The sequence below is a fragment of the Alternaria viburni genome, assembly GCF_023758015.1.
Source record: "Alternaria viburni strain BMP 2772 chromosome Unknown scaffold_17, whole genome shotgun sequence".
In the NCBI taxonomy this organism is placed as follows: Eukaryota; Fungi; Ascomycota; class Dothideomycetes; order Pleosporales; family Pleosporaceae; genus Alternaria; species Alternaria viburni.
The window spans coordinates 523,332-541,601 of record NW_026055786.1 but is presented as its reverse complement, the minus strand read 5'-3'; the positions used below and the strand labels follow the sequence as shown (position 1 = coordinate 541,601).

The 18,270-nt window shown below is 52.9% G+C and overlaps 8 protein-coding genes and 1 non-coding gene across 9 annotated transcripts; 6 read left to right on the top strand and 3 right to left on the bottom strand.

Annotated features, from left to right (window-relative positions):
- The first annotated feature begins 62 nt into the window (after positions 1-62).
- Positions 63-166, top strand: J4E79_007802. The gene has a single exon. It is a non-coding gene; the product is annotated as a tRNA-Glu (tRNA).
- A 1,244-nt stretch (positions 167-1,410) lies between these two features.
- Positions 1,411-1,827, bottom strand: J4E79_007801 (uncharacterized protein; the record flags this gene model as incomplete). The annotated part of the gene is made up of 1 exon (XM_049356664.1): positions 1,411-1,827. The coding sequence occupies one exon, from the start codon at positions 1,825-1,827 to the stop codon at positions 1,411-1,413; it is 417 nt and encodes a 138-aa protein (XP_049209011.1).
- A 1,286-nt stretch (positions 1,828-3,113) lies between these two features.
- J4E79_007800 (uncharacterized protein) lies at positions 3,114-4,952 on the top strand (the record flags this gene model as incomplete). The annotated part of the gene is made up of 1 exon (XM_049356663.1): positions 3,114-4,952. The coding sequence occupies one exon, from the start codon at positions 3,114-3,116 to the stop codon at positions 4,950-4,952; it is 1,839 nt and encodes a 612-aa protein (XP_049209010.1).
- A 404-nt stretch (positions 4,953-5,356) lies between these two features.
- On the bottom strand, positions 5,357-6,991 carry J4E79_007799 (uncharacterized protein; the record flags this gene model as incomplete). The annotated part of the gene is made up of 5 exons (XM_049356662.1): positions 5,357-5,574; positions 5,628-6,442; positions 6,495-6,678; positions 6,733-6,868; positions 6,920-6,991. 5 exons carry the CDS (start codon positions 6,989-6,991, stop codon positions 5,357-5,359), a joined length of 1,425 nt encoding a protein of 474 aa, XP_049209009.1.
- A 623-nt stretch (positions 6,992-7,614) lies between these two features.
- J4E79_007798 (uncharacterized protein) lies at positions 7,615-8,382 on the top strand (the record flags this gene model as incomplete). The annotated part of the gene is made up of 1 exon (XM_049356661.1): positions 7,615-8,382. One exon carries the CDS (start codon positions 7,615-7,617, stop codon positions 8,380-8,382), a length of 768 nt encoding a protein of 255 aa, XP_049209008.1.
- A 152-nt stretch (positions 8,383-8,534) lies between these two features.
- On the bottom strand, positions 8,535-10,263 carry J4E79_007797 (uncharacterized protein; the record flags this gene model as incomplete). The annotated part of the gene is made up of 3 exons (XM_049356660.1): positions 8,535-8,578; positions 8,643-10,080; positions 10,132-10,263. The coding sequence occupies 3 exons, from the start codon at positions 10,261-10,263 to the stop codon at positions 8,535-8,537; spliced, it is 1,614 nt and encodes a 537-aa protein (XP_049209007.1).
- A 473-nt stretch (positions 10,264-10,736) lies between these two features.
- NOG1 (Nucleolar GTP-binding protein 1) lies at positions 10,737-12,880 on the top strand (the record flags this gene model as incomplete). Its single annotated transcript, XM_049356659.1, has 3 exons — positions 10,737-10,819; positions 10,938-12,783; positions 12,839-12,880. 3 exons carry the CDS (start codon positions 10,737-10,739, stop codon positions 12,878-12,880), a joined length of 1,971 nt encoding a protein of 656 aa, XP_049209006.1.
- A 1,096-nt stretch (positions 12,881-13,976) lies between these two features.
- On the top strand, positions 13,977-15,420 carry J4E79_007795 (uncharacterized protein; the record flags this gene model as incomplete). The annotated part of the gene is made up of 2 exons (XM_049356658.1): positions 13,977-14,358; positions 14,465-15,420. The coding sequence occupies 2 exons, from the start codon at positions 13,977-13,979 to the stop codon at positions 15,418-15,420; spliced, it is 1,338 nt and encodes a 445-aa protein (XP_049209005.1).
- A 1,008-nt stretch (positions 15,421-16,428) lies between these two features.
- Positions 16,429-17,763, top strand: J4E79_007794 (uncharacterized protein; the record flags this gene model as incomplete). Its single annotated transcript, XM_049356657.1, has 1 exon — positions 16,429-17,763. The coding sequence occupies one exon, from the start codon at positions 16,429-16,431 to the stop codon at positions 17,761-17,763; it is 1,335 nt and encodes a 444-aa protein (XP_049209004.1).
- Positions 17,764-18,270: the final 507 nt, after the last annotated feature.

The following is an 18,270-nucleotide window of genomic DNA, read 5'->3' as shown; positions in this document are numbered from 1 at the left end:
CGCCACGCCAAATTTCGTTTTTTTCAATATATTGCCCGTATCTCTTCTATCTTCCATCAATTTCCGATATGGTCTAGTGGCTAGGATTTGCCGCTCTCATCGCAGAGTCAGCTCGCTGTTACAGCGCAGTGCCGGCAAGGCCCGGGTTCGATTCCCGGTGTCGGAAACAATTCTTTTGTTCTTTTTGCATCTTTCAGGTTCGAGTATGAGTTGGTGTATCTTTTTGCCCGCACCCACGAGACGCTTCAGAGGCTGGGTATGTACTTGGATAGCCTCTAGAGCATAGTACAACACTTCTCTTTTGCTCTTCGCGACATGTGAAGTCACTGCCTGGGTTGACTACACGTGGCATGCAGGTACGACCGAAGAGAGTCTACCCTACCACGATCATTGCTCTACCACTGTCAAGCGACTCAATCTTGGCCATCGCCATCCATGTCGCCCCATGGGTTCTGATATGGAAGAGCACTCGAATGAGATTTGCCAAAAGTGTAGATCCGCTTCGTGCTAACTACAGCGAACGAGCAGCCCACCCACACTCACACCGTATACAAGGAAATTCTAAACAGGTCTGCAGCCTACATTAGGCTGGAAGCATCAAAGTACGCGACCTCACGTCAACGTCAGCTAGAGGGTGCTTCCTTGGATGAGGTGCTGTTAAAACACAAAACTATAACGACTGGTATTGGTATAGAACAGGTAGTGACGGGGCCACTTCAAACTCGCTAACTCTGCAAACACGTAACCCAAGCCGCCCATCATCTGGACAAACACAAACGCCGGTAATGATCTTTACAATGGTGAACGATAGACATGATATCTTCTTTTTACACTCAGTCTTCCCGCAACACCGCCGCTGTATACCCATTCTGCCCCGTACTCGCATCCCCACTGCCACTCTTCAGCCAGCAATTCGCGCCATTCTCAGTCTCGTACCTTGTACTAAAGTCAGAGCTAATCACGGCGGCTTTGCAGGCACTGCTTCCGTTCATGGCGCTGTATTGACTGCACGCATCGACGCATTGCTCCAGGGTGTATGCTGTGAAGCTCATGAGGATGGTGTCGAGGATGTTGGTGCTGTCGAGACAGTTGTAGGTATACCGACCACTGATATCGGACTTCTTGCCTTCCAGTCGACTTGAGATGAGGAGGGTAGATGGACATGTTGTGTTGATTGACTGAATGGCGCCAAACGGCCTCGCGGAGTAGTACGTCCCTGTGTCTTCTGTGGCAGCCGCTGGGGTATCCGTTGGGGTATCCGATGGGGCATCCGCTGAAATATCCGATGGACTCGCCGATGTAGGTGTTGGAAACAGCTCCATACTCGAACTCGCCGCCGCCTGCTCCGCTGCAAGTGCTTCGGCCTTCCTACTCAAGCATTAGACAATGACGGAGAACTAGAACCATGTCTTACTTGTCGGCTTTCTCTTGCACCACGAGTCCTCCCCCAATACTAGTACCGACGAGTGCAGCGACAATGGTAAATGACATGGCGATTGTGAACCAGTATTTACGTCGTCGGTGAGCAAAGAACTTCTTCCACATATCAGGCGGGACCTGGATGTGAGGAGCTTGATCCTGATCGCTTTCCATTGCAGTGCGGTACGACAGAATATCGTGAGAGCCCCGCAGGCGTGATGACCTCGTCCGCGGCAGACGACCGCGTCCACCATCTTCATCATCGTTGATTTGTGGCAGCTTCGTATCGCCGTTGGCAGAGTAGCGGTTGACGGCCTCGGGATATGTCTCAGGTTGAGCGATCTGCAAACCATCAGACATATCGAGCCGCTCTGGCTTTTCGTCCTTCTCCGTTGTAGTGGTAGACATTGTAGACATTGTACATACGGACCGCCGAAGATCAGGTCGGGATTGGGACGGTTAATGTGATTGTGCGACAATGAGGGACCAAGCCAAGTATAAGTGTATTCGCCAGCCTCCTAACTAGTCAACGGCGTCTAGTAATCGGGCGTATGCTAGATACACGCATGCGGGTGCACTTGCATCAGGCAGCGTGGGCTGCCGAGATCTCCAGGTAGATCGCTGTATACCCCGTGCGAGCCATGTGCGTCAATGTCGACAGCCTCTTATCAGGGTCAAAACACCGATTCCAACATAAATGATGAGGGGTTCCACGTATCGGAGAGCTTCGAAAGTAAGATGCGGCACACCGATCAGCCAGATTGTGTTTGGATAGGAAATCCCTTGCTCAACCCTTACCTCCACGGACCCTTGCGCAAGACTTGGGCTAGAACGATTATGCTACCACCTTCAAACATGGTTAGTGTCGTGAAGGTAAGGAGAGTTTTATTCTAGATGTGCCGTTCCTGAGGCTTTTTCTTGGTCTCTCAAGAGGTCAGTTCCTTCGGATTGTCTACCACGCCGAGGTAATACTCCACGCAGATATAAGGGATACCTCAATATGACCCTGACAAGGCTGGGCTATTTCCAGATGGTATGACCCGGATAAGGTTGAGGTATTTCCACGAGAAAAGGCAGTCGCGTTGTAGATGTTCTGGCTGGGATGCTCTGTAATCTTTTCCAGGTTGCGTCGAAAGCCCGATCTCTGCGTCTTCCCGGAAACTAAGCACCTGCGCAGTATCCAGTTCTTCCCCAGAAGCGAAAATATCGACGCTAGTTGAGTGCGTATCTATACCCCATCTTTATGGGCGTCGATGGCGTGTCGCGGATATGGGACGAGCGTGCTGTTGTGGAATTGTGGAGTTCTGGAATGTCGAGGAAAGAGGCCGCTCAGGTCCGACGCGGAAGGTGCGAGCACAGCCACCGCCACACAATGACGTGCGTGTCCAGCAACCCGGTCACAAGAACAAGCAGAGCAGTCGGACTTCCAAGCGCTTCTAACACATCACATGCTGTGGCACAGCTCCAAATAGGCATCGTCACTTTTGTTAATCCCTACGTTGTCCCTGTACGCGTAATCTTTCACACCATCCAGGCAGCAACATTCCGCATAGTTCAGGCCACTAGAGCACGACAGCGCTTCAACTACCTTCACATCTGCGGCCAAAGCCTCATCTCCTGTCACGAATGATTTTGTGATTGCCTTCCAGGCCTGAGACATTCACACGTCTCGCCACCCACAACCACCATCCATCATGGACATCCCTCGCGGCCACGCAGCGATGCCACTCACAGAAGCCGACTTCCTAGATTTCGTCTACAACTACTTCAAAGCCGAGTACTACCCTATACGCTCATTCTGGTCCACAGCAACCGCCTTTCCACGGCAGACTGAAAGATGGATCTCTATGGGCCATGAACTCTCACCGACCCAAGTCCGACCCGCAAACGCGCAGGCGCAGAAAGATTTGGAATCTCTGGACTACTTTACAAGAAAATGGAACCTCGATGCCGGATTCGTAAGAGGCTTGGTTATTCGATTCGCAAAGTACGAGTTGCACGAAAGACTGGAGAAGAGACTGTATGAATGCGCGAGATTAGACTTGATGGTGAGAAAGGCGCTGAAAGAGAAGCATTTGATCGACGCACTATGGCCAAGTCCTGCACCCCGGAACATTGCGAAGGATTTGTTGCAGCAGGGTGTGCAAGCACGTCAATGGTACGGCGATATGTTCAACAAGTACTTCCGCGTCCTGCAGTCTATCGACTCGTTCCAGCTCCGCCCGGAAATCGATCATCACATCAAGACCAGTGGGAAATTAATGTTGATGCCGTTTGTGGACCATCTCATCTTCGGGGCGGTTGATCCCATTATACCAATCGTGGCGAAAGGAGCAGGCTATGCAAATGCCAAAGGGAGAGGGAACGACAGGAATACCCCAGGCTTCGGTGAGCCAGGGAAGTTCGAGATCCGGTTCGATGCACCGACCGAGGTCACAGATACGTATGCGAAGACTGTTATACGGCAGTGTGAGTGTATGAAGTGCGGTACGAAGAGAGACGTACAGGTCGTAATATCAGTGGACCCGAATCCAAGCGCTGGAGCGAGTGCAGGCACATCGTCTACCAGCCGACAACGGGACAACACGTCAGCAAGTTCAAGAACGGCGCAGAGATACAGCCCAGGCTACCAGATGCCTACCCAGAACGACCCAGCACCTCCCCGCCAACCTCCTCGTCCACAGGCACAACCACCCCAGGAACCCTCCCCATCTCAGCGCCCTTCAACACCCGATCTCAAAAAGCAATGCCCACGCTGCACCTTCCTCAACGACCCCGCCCTCACATCCTGTGAAATGTGCGAAGCCTCCTTGCCAGAAACCGCAATTCAGAAACCATCCAGTCCAATGACCAACAGAAGGGCTCCTTCGCACTCACACTCCGCATCGCATCCACCACCCAACAAGCCTCGAAGCAGAGAAGAAGCACTTCGACAAGAACAAAGACCGGGCGCACCAAACAGGCACAGTCTGAGTCAAAGCCTCTTCTCCATCTTCCCATTCTCGCAGCAACAGCAGCAGGAACATCATGCTAAGTTGCCGCCTACACAGCAGGTCGATACTTCAGCTGCCGTAAAGACCGCTCCTACACGACAGGAACCGGCAAAGCAAGAAAGTCGAGCGTCGTTGGAAGAAGCGAGGAAACCGGTCGTCCCACCACACCCACCTCCAGCAGAACCAACAGACAGCCATTCCCATCGCTCAACCACGCCGCCGTCGGCAAATCGACCTGAAATGGCAATGATGCCCCTCTCCCCCTCCCCACCCTCATCTTCTCATCCCCGTCCGGCTCCCGCTGGTCTCCCGAGTAACCTCATGGACGACTTCGTCCCTGTGTCGCCTGCTTTCCCTCAAGACGACGAGGATGAAGATGCGGGGTGGGGGTCTATGAGTCGGGAAGAGGCAAGGGGACAGGAGAGTAGTAGTGAAGAGGAAGATGACGATGAGGGAGGAAGTGGCAGGGGGAAGGGGATGATTGATTTGGATGCTGTGGCGAGGGAGGAGGCTGATGTTTGGGGGGATAGGGAGGATTGATCGATTGGATATGCGGAGGTTGGCGTTGGATCTGGAGCGCTATCTATCCAGTTCATTGTTTAGTTATATATGCCTGGCGCTCAGAGTTACACATTAGATAATGTCAGGAATGAGATTACGAGGTTGAATTGAAGGGACTCTTAGTTGCGTTTGTCTATACTCCCAAACACCCATTCCCAAGCCCACGTCTTCAGCGCAATAGAAATGTACTGCCAACTCCACGCTCCATGGTCTTTCATCTGCCCGCTCCATGCAATGCACCAAGCGCCCACACCTGTTGTTCGACGTTTACGACAAGCTTTGCACATGGTAACCAGCCCTGCTCTCCACACACCGGAGGAGTATGTTCAGTATACGGCTGCACGCCCATCGTAGTCGGCCCTAATGTCATCCACAAAGTCATCCTACGAGTTGAGGTAGTTCCGGACAGCGCCTTGCAGTTTCGTCGCACCCTCGCCGAGCATGTTCGTCAGATTCTCGAGATCGTCGCCAGCGGTAAGACCGAACTTGCGGACAAAGTCCTTGGCGGCGGTTTCGAGGTCGCCGTAGTCTTCGTCGCCGACTTCGTCTTCGGGTCGGCCAAAGTATGCGTTGGAGGAAATAGCGCTTGCGCCTTCGAAGCCTGCATAGCAAATTAGTAAATCGAACGGACATGCTTTCACGTATGGTGCATACCTGATAACCTCTCCTTGGCCTGCGCGGTGGCAGTAGGATCGAATGCGTTGCGCCCAAAGAACTCGTCACTGGAGATGCCCTTTTGTGTACCAAACTTGTCTCGCGCGTACTTCTCGCCGTCATCCTGCGCAGGCTTGCCTACACTGCCGAAGCCACCCATCTTCTTCTGCGGTGCGGCCTTCTTCGCTGCACCCACTTGTCCGAAGCCCAGACGTTGTACGCCCATGCCTAACCTCTCCATGTCCTGACTGGAGCGCTCGGTCTTGGAAGTGGAACCGAAACCACCTCGTGGCGGCGATACGGGAGTCGGGGAGACAATGGCGGATGCTTCGGGGGCTTTCGACTTGGTGGCCGCTGCGGCCTCAGCGGCTTCGGCTTCGGGATCGTAGCCCAACTTCTCGATGCGCTCAGCCTCTTCACGGGCCTTTCGCTCTGCTTCCTCAAAGTCTAGGCCTCCATCTGCGGCAACCACTTTCTTCGCTCCGAGACCCTTCTTCTTGGCTCCCAGAATGTTCTTCTTCGGTGCGGCGCCTGCGGTCGTCTTTCGTACGGCTGCGGGCTTTGCAGCGGGTGTGCTCGATTCACCACCAACGAGTGGCGACTTGGGACGATCTGTTCCATTGCCGTTGGCGCCAGGCTTCAGGAAAGGCGATCCTCCAATCTTGGGTGTACCGGTACGCGAGGGTGGGTTCGAAGGGCGCTTGATGGCGGGCTTGTCCCACGAGGAGAAGAAGTCGTCTTCATCATTGGCTGGCGTGTTGGTGCCGTCGGTGCCAACTTCAGGCACATCTGTGATAACGACCTCGTTGGGGTACCTGGTAGAATCGGATTAGCCCAGTTTACCGTGTAAAGAGAATTTCTTCTTACATCCTGGCGTCCGCAGCGCAGCGCCTGGTCAGCTCCTCCTTGTACTTGGTGGCGGCATTGCTGGTGTATTTGGCCTTGTGGTCTTTACTCGCGAGCGCAGCGGAGCCTCCGTGCGACTGGAAGTACTTGGTAGCGCTTTCGTTACCGCCCACTTTCATGATTCGTAATTGATCCCATTGCCAGACTACCCCCAATCAGTATGTGTATTGTATAGCCATGAGACTCGGAGTGAACGTACTGTCGAGGTTGGTGGATCGTACGAAGGAGATGTGGACACCCATGTTACGATGGTTGGACGAGCAGTCGAGGCACAGGTAGATGCCGAATGGTACAGAACTCCATGTTGGGTTCTTTGCGCCGCAGTCGAAGCATATCTAGGGATGTGTTAGGCATTGACCGCGTGTCTGTCTACTTGCAAGACGTACCTTGTTCGCGGGCTTCGACTTCAATTTGGTAAAGATGTTCTGCGACTCGGTCTTGGTGGCGAGGGCAGCCATGGTGGGAGTGGGTAGGAATGGTGCGGGTTGGCGGTAAAGGAGTCGAGCTGTGGTGGGGATAATTTGGGTTGCGGCGCTCGGGAATGCTAGGGTGTCGTTTCCAGGAAGCCGCGTTCTTGACACGTGATACGCGCGATTGCAGGTGCAGGTGGTACCTCGCTGTCGCAACTTCAATTTCTACTTTCGCTTCCACCAGACATTACCTACTCCAAATATTGCGCTCAAGCCTACGTTCTTATAGAAAATTTCGTCTAGACTATATTCATGGTCGAGAGACGCCTCCCGAGGTCAGAACCATGGATACGACTCGGTGCTACGCGCTCACTCCGCGCGCCTGAACTCGATCGCTACACTGTAGACACGACCCAGAGCTGTCGTTGGCGACTACAAAGACTTCACCATTCTTGCGCTAGTCTATGCTCGAAGGATGACATAGGCTTCGGACGCCGTCTTCCTATCTCCCTATCTTCCCGTCCCACGACCTGACGCGACAGCACAAGTGGGGTATGCATATACAAATGATGGCATACCTCACCTGCCCCCAAGTAGCAGCTTGGGTCCATTGCATACTCACATATCAACTCTCATAGAACACAGACTACAGCATCCCACAACTCGCCACCATGACCTCCCTCCAAACCGTCCCCGCCCGCCGCGGAGCAGCCACCCTCGTCAAAGCCGGGCAGAAGATAAAGATAACAAACACGCATGGAAACCAAGTCGTCGATACCTGGGCTCTCGCACTTCCTTCCTCCGTCCTCACAACCGCGTCCTCAAAAGTCGAAGCAGCACTCTACCCAAACGCGATCGCAGACTCGCCGTCCAAATACTCCGCTACTGCGAATGCCGCTGCCAGCGCCCCCGAATACATGTCCATGTGCCACTGCCGAGCAACGCTTCTGAAAGTAACGCCGGTAGTGGGTGATGTAATGGTCAGCCAGAAGAGGGCGCCTATGGTCAAGCTGGTGGAAGATACAAGTCCAGGCGTGCACGACACTTTGGTCGCGGCGTGTGATCGGTGGCGGTATAGTGAGCTGGGTGTTTATGGATACCATGAGTCTTGCACAGACAACTTCTGGGATGCTTTGCATGCGCTGAGCACATCTTCCCCTGTCTCGGCTGAGGAGAAGGAAGCCATTGAAGGTCTGCAAGCGAGGATGGGATACAGAGTCCCGGATCCGTTCAACTTGTTTATGAACATTCCTATCACGAAGGAAGGTGAGGGTGCGAAAAGAGGCATTAGTTTCGAAGAGCCGAAAACGAAAGCTGGAGACTATGTCATTCTGGAGGCGCTTAGGGATGTGGTTGTGGTGATGAGTGCGTGTCCTCAGGATGTTCTTACGATCAATGGGAAGAATCCGGTGGATGCACATTATCAGGTCCTGGACTGAATCATCAAGGATGAGTGAGTCGTACGATAGAGCTATCGACATTCGTAAATAAATTAGATACAACGTTACCTGAGTTCATCTCAGATACGAGAACAACGAATTTGGTCCAGCCGATTCCAAACTAACAAAAAACGTGAACAGTAAGCACCCTGCTATGAGTCCCGCTCGCCATATCCAGTACACCACATGCCCTCTCCTGGTCTGGTCTCTCCTCTCTTCGTTCTCTGTGGACAACCGTCTCCCTACACCGGGCCACTTACCGACCACTAAAGCTGCAAGATACCATGCTGCCAGGTGAATGAACGACGCCAGCGGTAAGATCGCTAAGATCCAGATGACGAAGAGCCTACTGCGTAGAATGGAGGAGATGCCGAGGATGTCTGCTAAGCGCGTGAGAAAGAAAAGTGCGACGGTGCTGACCATGATGATCTGTGAGACCAGGAGGACCAGGTGATCGTGATACCAGTCGTGTGAGGCGAAGCTCTCGTAGGGGTATGTTGGAAGGTTGACAAGCCGATTACAGTTCTGAGGCACGAACGGGTCTGGGTCTACAGCGCTCGGATCCTCCATCTCTTGGGTCGCCGCCGTTCCAGGCGGAGACAATGTGTCCCCGTCCACTCGCAACACTTCTTGCGCCTTTGCGTCGTCGTCAAGGTACGCCTGTGCCATAGAGAGAAGTGGCAGTAAAAGCAGAATCAACGGTAAAGTTTGGCCGAAACCCCAGGAGTTCTCCTCGGAAATCTTCTGGTTAAGAGTAAAGTTGTAGCCGTCATAGTTCCATGAGGCTGCGGCGCGTGTATCCCAGACTTTGATGGTTCCCCAAGCCATTGCAAATGTCAACCAGAGAATCTCTAGTAGCATGGACTCGGAGACGTCGTAGATGGCTCGGGCGATGATGAAGCTGGCGTATGAGAGTAAGTATGGCAGGTGCCAGATGTAGGCCTGGATCGTACGAGGTAATGTCTTGCTCTCCAGGAAGCTGAGGAACTGCTTGAACTTCGTTCCAGGTAACGTCCGAAGGCATGTGCGGGACACATCTCCATCTCGGTCAAGTAGTTGTATACCACACCGAACAAAAGACACACCAACGATAACCACCGAGAAGATCATAGACCAGATCTTGGGACCTCGTCGCAAGAACGACCGCATACCAAGCTCTTTGTAGAAGCAAACAGTGCTCAGACTAGGGTAGAACCCTTCTCCATCATCAGGATACCCATTAAGCCACATCCTCGACCCTGTCGGAAGCAAGGCAGCAATCAGCAAGGAAGCGAGGAGAACCATAAAGACCAGTCTGATAAGGCGCATGCTTTTGTTAGTCTGGGAACATCCTTCGAGAAATGCCGTGGCGGAGACGAAAGCGAAACTGGCAAACCACGAGATGAAGACCATCATCTGCCAGTGATACGCTGAGATGCCACATTTTAGTTGCGAGTAGCCGGCGACGAGAATCGCGGTGCCGGTGACTAGGTTCAGGTCGCTGAGGATAAGGACAGACTTTTCAATGGCGTACTGGAAGCGTCGGCTGGGAGTCCATGAGAAGATACGTGAGCGTATGAAAGTGAGGACTCGATGGTCGACTGCATTGGTGTGGGTGTTCGATGTGATCTTTGCTTGGTGGACGTTGTGGACGGTGATGTAGTGGATGATGAGCAGGAGTAACGTGAGATATGCTGAGATTGAGAAACCTAAGATGACCTATCGTACCAGAGTCAGTCGCATTGGTACAGGCTGAGTCTTGATACTCACTCCGATGCCTGAGAGATCTGAATCTGGTAATAAAGGTGGTACGTTGGTGAGGTTTGTCAGGTTAGTTGAAGAGAGCCACGCGCAGCTCGGCAACTGGCAGCGCGTGACGGCCTCTTTCACCGTGGTGTTCATAGTTGATCTATCTGGACATATTTGGGGGGATGAGAGCAGGAACAGGAGCAGGAAATGCCGACGCAAAAGACATCGCTCGCGCCATCAGCCGCTCGAAATGCCACTGTCCTGGGAACAGGCCGGCGGTCAATACTAGTTGCGCCGAAGTATACATCTGTTCATACTGCTAAATGACCCCAAGAGTAGGGCGATGCTGTCGACTACATGAAAGCGCCGAGTCCTGCAGCTCGAATACGCTGCGTGGTCTCGTGACAGCATATTTGCAAAATGAGCAATGGTGTTGTCAGGCGTCTGATGGATGCCCAGGTGCAATTGCCCGGACAAACGACGCTAGCATTGGATGCGGGACTAGCGCGGCGGCGAGGCGAACTATTTTCCCCACCGGTATCGATAGCGTCGTGAACTTTTTTGCCCTGAAGTCTCTCCAACGCGCAGACGGCTCTACTCGACATCAACATACCGCAGTCGCCAGAATGAAGACCCAGTGGAAGGATATCCCCGCTGTGCCTACGAGCCAGGAGTTTCTGGACATCGTGCTTTCCAGGACCCAGAGGAGGTAGGTGCCTTCCTCGACACAATTGCGCAAAGCGCCTTCCCTCTACCACCCGGCGCTTTGCGACTTCGCAGGCGCAATGCATATCGCATAGAGGACGACAAAGCTGACCGAAACCCAGATTGCCGACTCAGATTCGTGCTGGATTCAAGATCAGCAGAATTCGAGCCTTCTACACGCGAAAAGTCAAGTACACCTCCGAAACCTTTACCGAGCGCCTCTCCACCACCATCGAGGCTTTCCCGCGCCTCGCCGACATCCACCCGTTCCACCGCGATCTGCTCAACACCCTATACGATGCGGATCACTTTAGAATTGCGCTTGGTCAGCTTTCGACCGCAAAGTCGCTGATCGAGACGGTTGCGCGCGACTATGTCCGTCTTCTGAAGTACGGACAATCTCTCTTCCAGTGCAAGCAGCTGAAGAGGGCCGCGCTGGGTCGCATGGCCACCATCTGCAAGAGGTTAAAGGACCCTCTTGTCTACCTTGAGCAGGTCAGGCAGCATTTGGGTCGTCTTCCGTCCATCGACCCCAACACCCGCACACTCGTTATTTCCGGCTTCCCCAACGTCGGCAAGTCTTCATTCTTGAAGTCCATCTCAAGGGCCGATGTTGAGGTACAACCCTATGCCTTCACCACCAAGAGTCTGTATGTCGGACATTTCGACTACAAGATGCTCCGGTTCCAGGCCGTTGACACTCCCGGTATCTTGGACCATGCACTCGAGGACATGAACACTATCGAACATCAGTCTATCTGCGCCATTGCCCATCTCCGCGCCCACATTCTCTACTTCATGGATCTCAGCGAGCAGTGCGGTTACTCCGTTGCCTCGCAAATCGCTCTTTTCAACAACATCAAGCCTCTATTCGCCAACAAGCTCATCTCTATCGTCATCAACAAGATCGATCTTATGCGCCCGAATCAGCTCGACCCCGAGACCCAGGAGCAGCTACAGGGTATGCTCAAATCCGGCGAAGTTGAGATGCTCGAGCTCTCTTGCAACACAACTGAGGGTGTCATGGCTGTGCGAAACTCGGTCTGCGACCGCTTGATCGCTGCCCGTAACGCTGAGAAGCTCAAGGCCGGCACCAACAGCGCCGGCGAGCCTTCCGGCCGTCTCGGTGAACTGCTTCGCCGCATTCACGTTGCCCAGCCGTTGGGCGGCGTTACTCGCGAGACTTCCATCCCAGAGGCAGTCCTCAACAAGAAGAAGTACGACAAGGAAGACCCTGACAGGCCGCTCCTCGAGCGCGATTTGGAGGAGGCAGACGGTGGAGCTGGTGTGTACAACATCGATCTTCGCAAGAACTACATGCTCGAGAACGACGAGTGGAAGCACGACCGCATTCCTGAAGTCTTCAAGGGCCAGAACGTCTACGACTTCATCGACCCTGACATCGAGGCCAAGCTTGCTGCGCTCGAAGCTGAAGAGGAGAAGCTGGAGGGTGAGGGCTTCTACGATTCCGACGACGACCTTGAAGACGCAGAGGAAGCGGACATCAGGTACAAGGCAGAGCTCATCCGTGAGAAGAGGCAACTCATCCGGAACGAGGCCAAGATGCGCAAGAGTCTCAAGAACAGGGCCGTCATTCCCAGGACCAAGAAGTCCATGCAAATGTCAAAGATGGGTTCACATCTGGAGAGTCTCGGCTACGATCCCACAGCGGCTGTCGAGCGTACTACTGCAAAGGCAGAGGCGCGAGGCCGCAGCTTGGCTCGTGGAAGATCCGAGGCTCCTGGTGGCGATGCTATGGAGGTCGATACGCCTGGTGCTGCTATGCTTGCGCGTGCTAAGAGCCGAGGCCGCAGCCAGAGCACCAACAGGAGGAATGATGGTGTTACCAATGAGGTTGCCGCTTCCAAGGCTGAGAGGCTGCAGAAGTTGTCGCAGCAGAAGATGAACAGGATGGCCAGACAGGGTGAGGCCGATAGGCACCAGACTGGTTCTTTGATCAAGCATTTGGTAAGTTTACTTCGAACACGTTTTACTCTCGGCGCAGTTGCTAACAGTTATCCAGACTGCTGGAAAGCGTGGTATCGGAAAGACCAGCCACAGATAAGCGTGGAGTCTTATGCGTTCTTGCATTGTGCGTTTGCAGGTGGGAAAAATCATGGCTGGCGTTTGGGATGCATTAGATACCAACTCGCTGTTGATGAAGGCAGCGTGGTAATGCAATACTTCTTTCCATCACTACCCTATCTCGAGCGAAGTGATCGCGCAATATTTCGTTGACGTTGGTGATGCCCAGCAGGCTTCTAGTCTTGACACACGTGAAGCTATTGCCCTGCCTAACACCAACAATCTGCACACCCAAGGTAACGGGCATAGACTACATAGCAAGATCACGGCACAAGCCTGCTGCACCTTTGTGGTGGTGAGATCCTGCAGGGCGAAAATAGCATGACCCAGCACTCAGCCTTGTTACGCCCTGCCAAGACTGCTTGCTTACCGATCCTCCAGAACGTGCCACAAAGTCCTTCAGTCCCGTCTTGCGTGCGGGCGCGTAGAGTTCTCACTTTCCAACCTCCTCTTTTTCATCATCCCGTTCGTTGGGACTTTTGCGCTATCGTTGTTAGTGCATGCCAAGTAATCCAAGCGTTTCGGTTGAGTTGCTCCGCATCCGCTGCAGCGACTGAATCCTTGCCCTTGCGCGACACCATTCCACTGCACGGTTGTGTTATGGCGTTTTATCGGAACACAAGTGGTCGCCTGTTCACAGATGGCCTCTGTGGTCTTTTCCGACGGGCGGTACAATTCCCAAGAGCCGGAAGTTCCTGCTCAAAATCGACTCGTTCTCTGGCTTCCTACTCAACGGACGAATCCGCTAAGCTATTTGAATACACATCAGGGCGATGGATGTTTGTCATACCCTTCCACCAAAGCCATCGCTCATATTGACTATGGACTGAAGTTGGAATGACGCCTCGAAGCACTCGGAACGAAGACGTGTCTTTGATGTATCGGAGTTCAAGCGCCTTGCGGCCGCAGCTGTCAACCAGAACGCAGAAGACGTGACTTCCTTCGAGAAACTAGCTGAAGGGGGGTTCAATCGAACCTTCTTGATCACGATGCGTGACGGCTTCCAGTTTGTTGGACGCATCCCTTATCCAGTTACGGAGCCGAAGCACCTAGTCGTAGCCAGCGAAGTCGCGACGATGGACTTTCTCTGTTTACAAGGCATACCTGTCCCCAAGGTCTATGGCTACTCAGCTACAGCGGAGAACGCTGCTGGTACCGCATTCATTTTCATGGAGTTCATCCGGGGTACGAACTTGGGTGACATATGGTATAACCTGCCTGAAAGGGCTAGAATTACCGTTGTCGCTAAACTCGTGGAGCTGGAGTCAAAACTGTTTGCTCTTGAGTTTTCGGCAAGCGGCAGTCTGTATCACACTAAGGATCTGCCAGATGGATTCAGTAGAGTCGAGGTTCCCATCGCTAAATTTGACCGCGATGGCGACTTTTGCATTGGCCCGGATACAACGCTCCGCATGTGGTATGGGAAGCGGGGCGATATCCAGATTCATCGCGGACCATGTACGTGCTAGCTCTTCCCTTCACTCAGTCAGCTCCGCCATCCTATCGATAATCTGCTGCAAACTACCTCATTCTCTTCCAGCAATCTCAGCTAATACTTCCGAAGATACAGATCCAGCAGCGGCACTCGTCGCCGGAGCCAAGAAAGAAATCGCATATCTGACGAAGTTCGGCCGTCCGCTTCACCCCTTCCAACATCTGTGGCGAGAGATCTACAATTATCAAAAGCAATCGCCCTCGGATCATCTTGACAGCCTGGAGAAATACCTACAAATTGCGCCTTATCTCATTCCGCATGACAATGAAGCTCTTGCCCGGCCGACACTACGACATCCCGATCTCCAACCACACAATATCATTGTCTCGAATAAACCTGAAATCACTGGCCTAATCGACTGGCAACACTGCGCGATACGCCCGCTTTTCCTGCAGTGCGGTATCCCAAATAGCCTCCAAAATTACGGTGACGCCGTCTCAGAATCGCTTGAAGTGCCCAAATTACCACCCAATCTTGACGAATTAAGCGAGAGGGAACAATTCGAGCAGGTCGTGCTCCTACGACGGCGTCAACTCCACTACTACTATATTGCAAAGACCGCACAACTAAACCCGATTCACTACAACGCCCTAGCCCACGACTTCAACGTATTGAGGCGAAAGCTCTTTGACCACGCGAGTTTTCCCTGGGAAGGCGACAATGTGGCACTCAAAGCTGACCTCATCTGTCTAACGGAGAACTGGTCGAGTATTACCGCCCCAGAATCGAGCGCAAGAGGCGATTCGAAGGTTCCTTGCCCGATTTCTTTCATAGAAAACGAGGTAGCCGAGTGTAAGCGTCTGCATGCTGCGCAGGTTGAAGCAGACGAGCAGCTCCAGGCCTGTAGGGATGTTGTTGGCATCGGCCCGGAGGGTTGGGTATCCTTAGAACAGTACGAAGAGACTAGACAGCGTGCACGAAAGCTCAAGGCCGCCGCGCTTGAGGCATCTGAGTCGAACGAAGAACGAGCGAGGCTCGAAGAGCATTGGATCTTTGGTGATTTTAATGAAGAGGAGTATTCGTGAACAATCAACACTGCTGGAAGTTTTGCTTCTTTCCGAGCGACGTATAATGGCGCTACCTAGGTAGGCAACGATGCGTTGTCGCGGCGCGAAGCACGCCCGGGAGAGTGGTGCACACTTATGCACCATACTGTTGTGTACACGCGTCGTAGCAAAGTCGTTACGACCTCGAAGGTCCGCTAAGTTACATGGTGCTGATGATCTCTTGACGACGCTATCTGAGAGAAATTTTCTGTAGTAGATGAGTTCTTCCAGAGCTTGCACGTCTCTACGCGACCTCATGGCCGTCGTATACGCTCGCTTGTGGTCAAGGCCGATGGTTTCTTGTCAAGTCTCTTCTTTCAAAGTCGCGCAGGGGCGGTGCGTTACTGGGATAGAAGTGCCATTGCGTCGTATGCACGCATCAGGATCAGACCACAGTCTGAGTCAAAGGCACACTCCATTGTTTCGTACCCAGGTAGGCACAAACACATTAGTTCTTCAGCCGGTGCCTTCACAGTCCGAACCTGGCTGAGCATTCAACTTGCGTATACTTGGTATACATTATACGTAAAATTCCAGCCGCATTGGTGGAGAGACTACCAGTAATAGAGCATAGTGAAACATCTGGTCCGGAATATGGGGTATCTGGCAAGGGTCAAATCTCCTATGTATGTACGAACTGCGTGCGAGACATATACTAACTTCGTACATCGACCGTTTAGATCCAGTTTGCTGCATCGGAAGGAGGCTAAGAACGACGTTATCCGGGTACGTCTCTCGGCTGTTCTTTGCTTGCGCAATGTCATGCATCCCGCTAGATCAAAGAAGAAGTACCGCCGGCACTTCGTGTCTAGTGCATATCTGCACCTGACCTCAGTATGGTCGGCATATTGTGCGTCGATATCGATGCTGTATCAATCGAAATATTATATAGGGCCCTGATGTAGCCTCCAATGCCACCTTAACATCAGCAAAGCCATTCCTTCCACTTCTGCATTCTTCAAAATGAGACTTTCTTTCACCCATCTCATGGCTCTCCTCCTTGGGGCCAGTCGCGCACAAGAGTCATGCGACTCCGCTTGCCAGACGGCATTCAAAGCAGCCCTCCTCCGCGAGTCCTCAGGGTGGGTGTCGAAGAACGTAACGCTAGACGAATTCTACACCACCCCGGCCAACACCACTGGAGCAAAGCCAGGCGCCCTACTGCGATGGCAACAAGTCTCACGCAACGACAGCAACACGAAATTCTCAGCACCAACCGGCATGTCTCTTGCGCGTTTCATGTACATGACCGAAGACATTGAACGAAACCCTATTCCGGCTACTGGATTCGTGTTGTTGCCGTACAGCAAGCCAAACCGGGACGAGCCACTGAATACAGTAGTCTGGACCCATGGCACAGCTGGTAGAATTCGAAACTGTGCACCCTCCAACAACAAAGACTTACACTATGAATGGAGAGGCCCGTATGCTCTTGCTCTTGCTGGGTATGCTGTCATTGCGCCCGACTATTCGGGTCAAGGTTCAGATATCCCCCAAGGCTTCATGTACGAGGCGGGCTTCTTGCACGCAGCTGATGCGTTATACGGGCTAGTTGCTGCCCGCAAGGTTCTCGGCGACTTGCTCTCTGAGGAGTACGTAGTCGTTGGCCACAGTGAAGGTGGCATGACAGCTTGGAGAACCAACGAGCGGCTCGCGATGCCTCATCAAGAAGAGCTGCTGAAGGCAGGAAAGTTCCTAGGCTCTGTCGCCGCTGCTCCCGCGCTCCGTCCTCTTGACCTCTTCCCTGAGTCTATCCGACGAGCCAATGGAGGGCCGTTCGGCGGTGCCAACGCCATCTTACTTCTGCAATCGCTCGCACTGCTCTTTCCCGACACCTTCCATCTCGAAGATTACCTTACAGATGCCGCTCTCGATCTCCTTTCACTCTTAGATCAAGGCTGTATTCTTGTTGCAAACGCATTATACGGCAACTTCACCAGCGCACAGATGTTCAAGAAGGTTACTTGGTACGAGCATCCAGATGTTGTCGACTGGCAAAAGCGCTACAATGGCGCTGGCCCTCACGCTCTCGCTGCACCTATGCTTGTCGTTCAGGGCAATGCCGACGCTTTGGTGTACGCAGTCAACACCCAGAGTGACTTTAACCGAACTTGCAGTGCTTTCCCAGAGTCTCGTGTTTCGCTACTTTTGTATCCGGAGGTCGATCACTTGGGTGCCTCGATGGTCACGGTTCCTGACTATCTTGCGTGGATTAAGGATCGCTTTGATGGTGTGGAGGTGCCGGAAGGTTGTCATACGAACACTTTGGAAACGATTACGAATACGTTCAGAACTGTGGTATCCTACTACAATGGAAGTTAGTTTGACAGTTGTTCCGCAAAGTCTGTTGCCGTATTCTTGTTGGATTACTTTATTAGCGAATAGAAGCGCTACTACTTCTGCAAACGATCTAGTACTACAGACCTTTGTTGTGCAATAATCGAGGATTTGAAGCTGTGCACATGTGACACCAAAAGGCTAGTTCGATAAGAGCAACGTTCCTTTGCTAGTACATAAAGAGCGTATTCCTAAAGGGTTCTACACGTGGGCGGAAAACATACAGCAATGCCTAGAATATCCCATGTAAGCACATATACCGACTTCGTACATCAAGTTTTGTGCGCAGTTGCTGTTCTCTGCAAGGCGCAGTGCGCCTTCTCTAGCTCGTCGACGAGGCCATCCGCCATTGGTGCGTTCACAGGTTAAAGTGGATCATACTCCCCAATCCCTGCAAACGCCCTGCATCTCGAGGATCATCGTCACCCGCCTAGCAATGCGTTGACCAAGCACAACGCCGTCATAATCGTCGACACCACTCATGATCCTGGC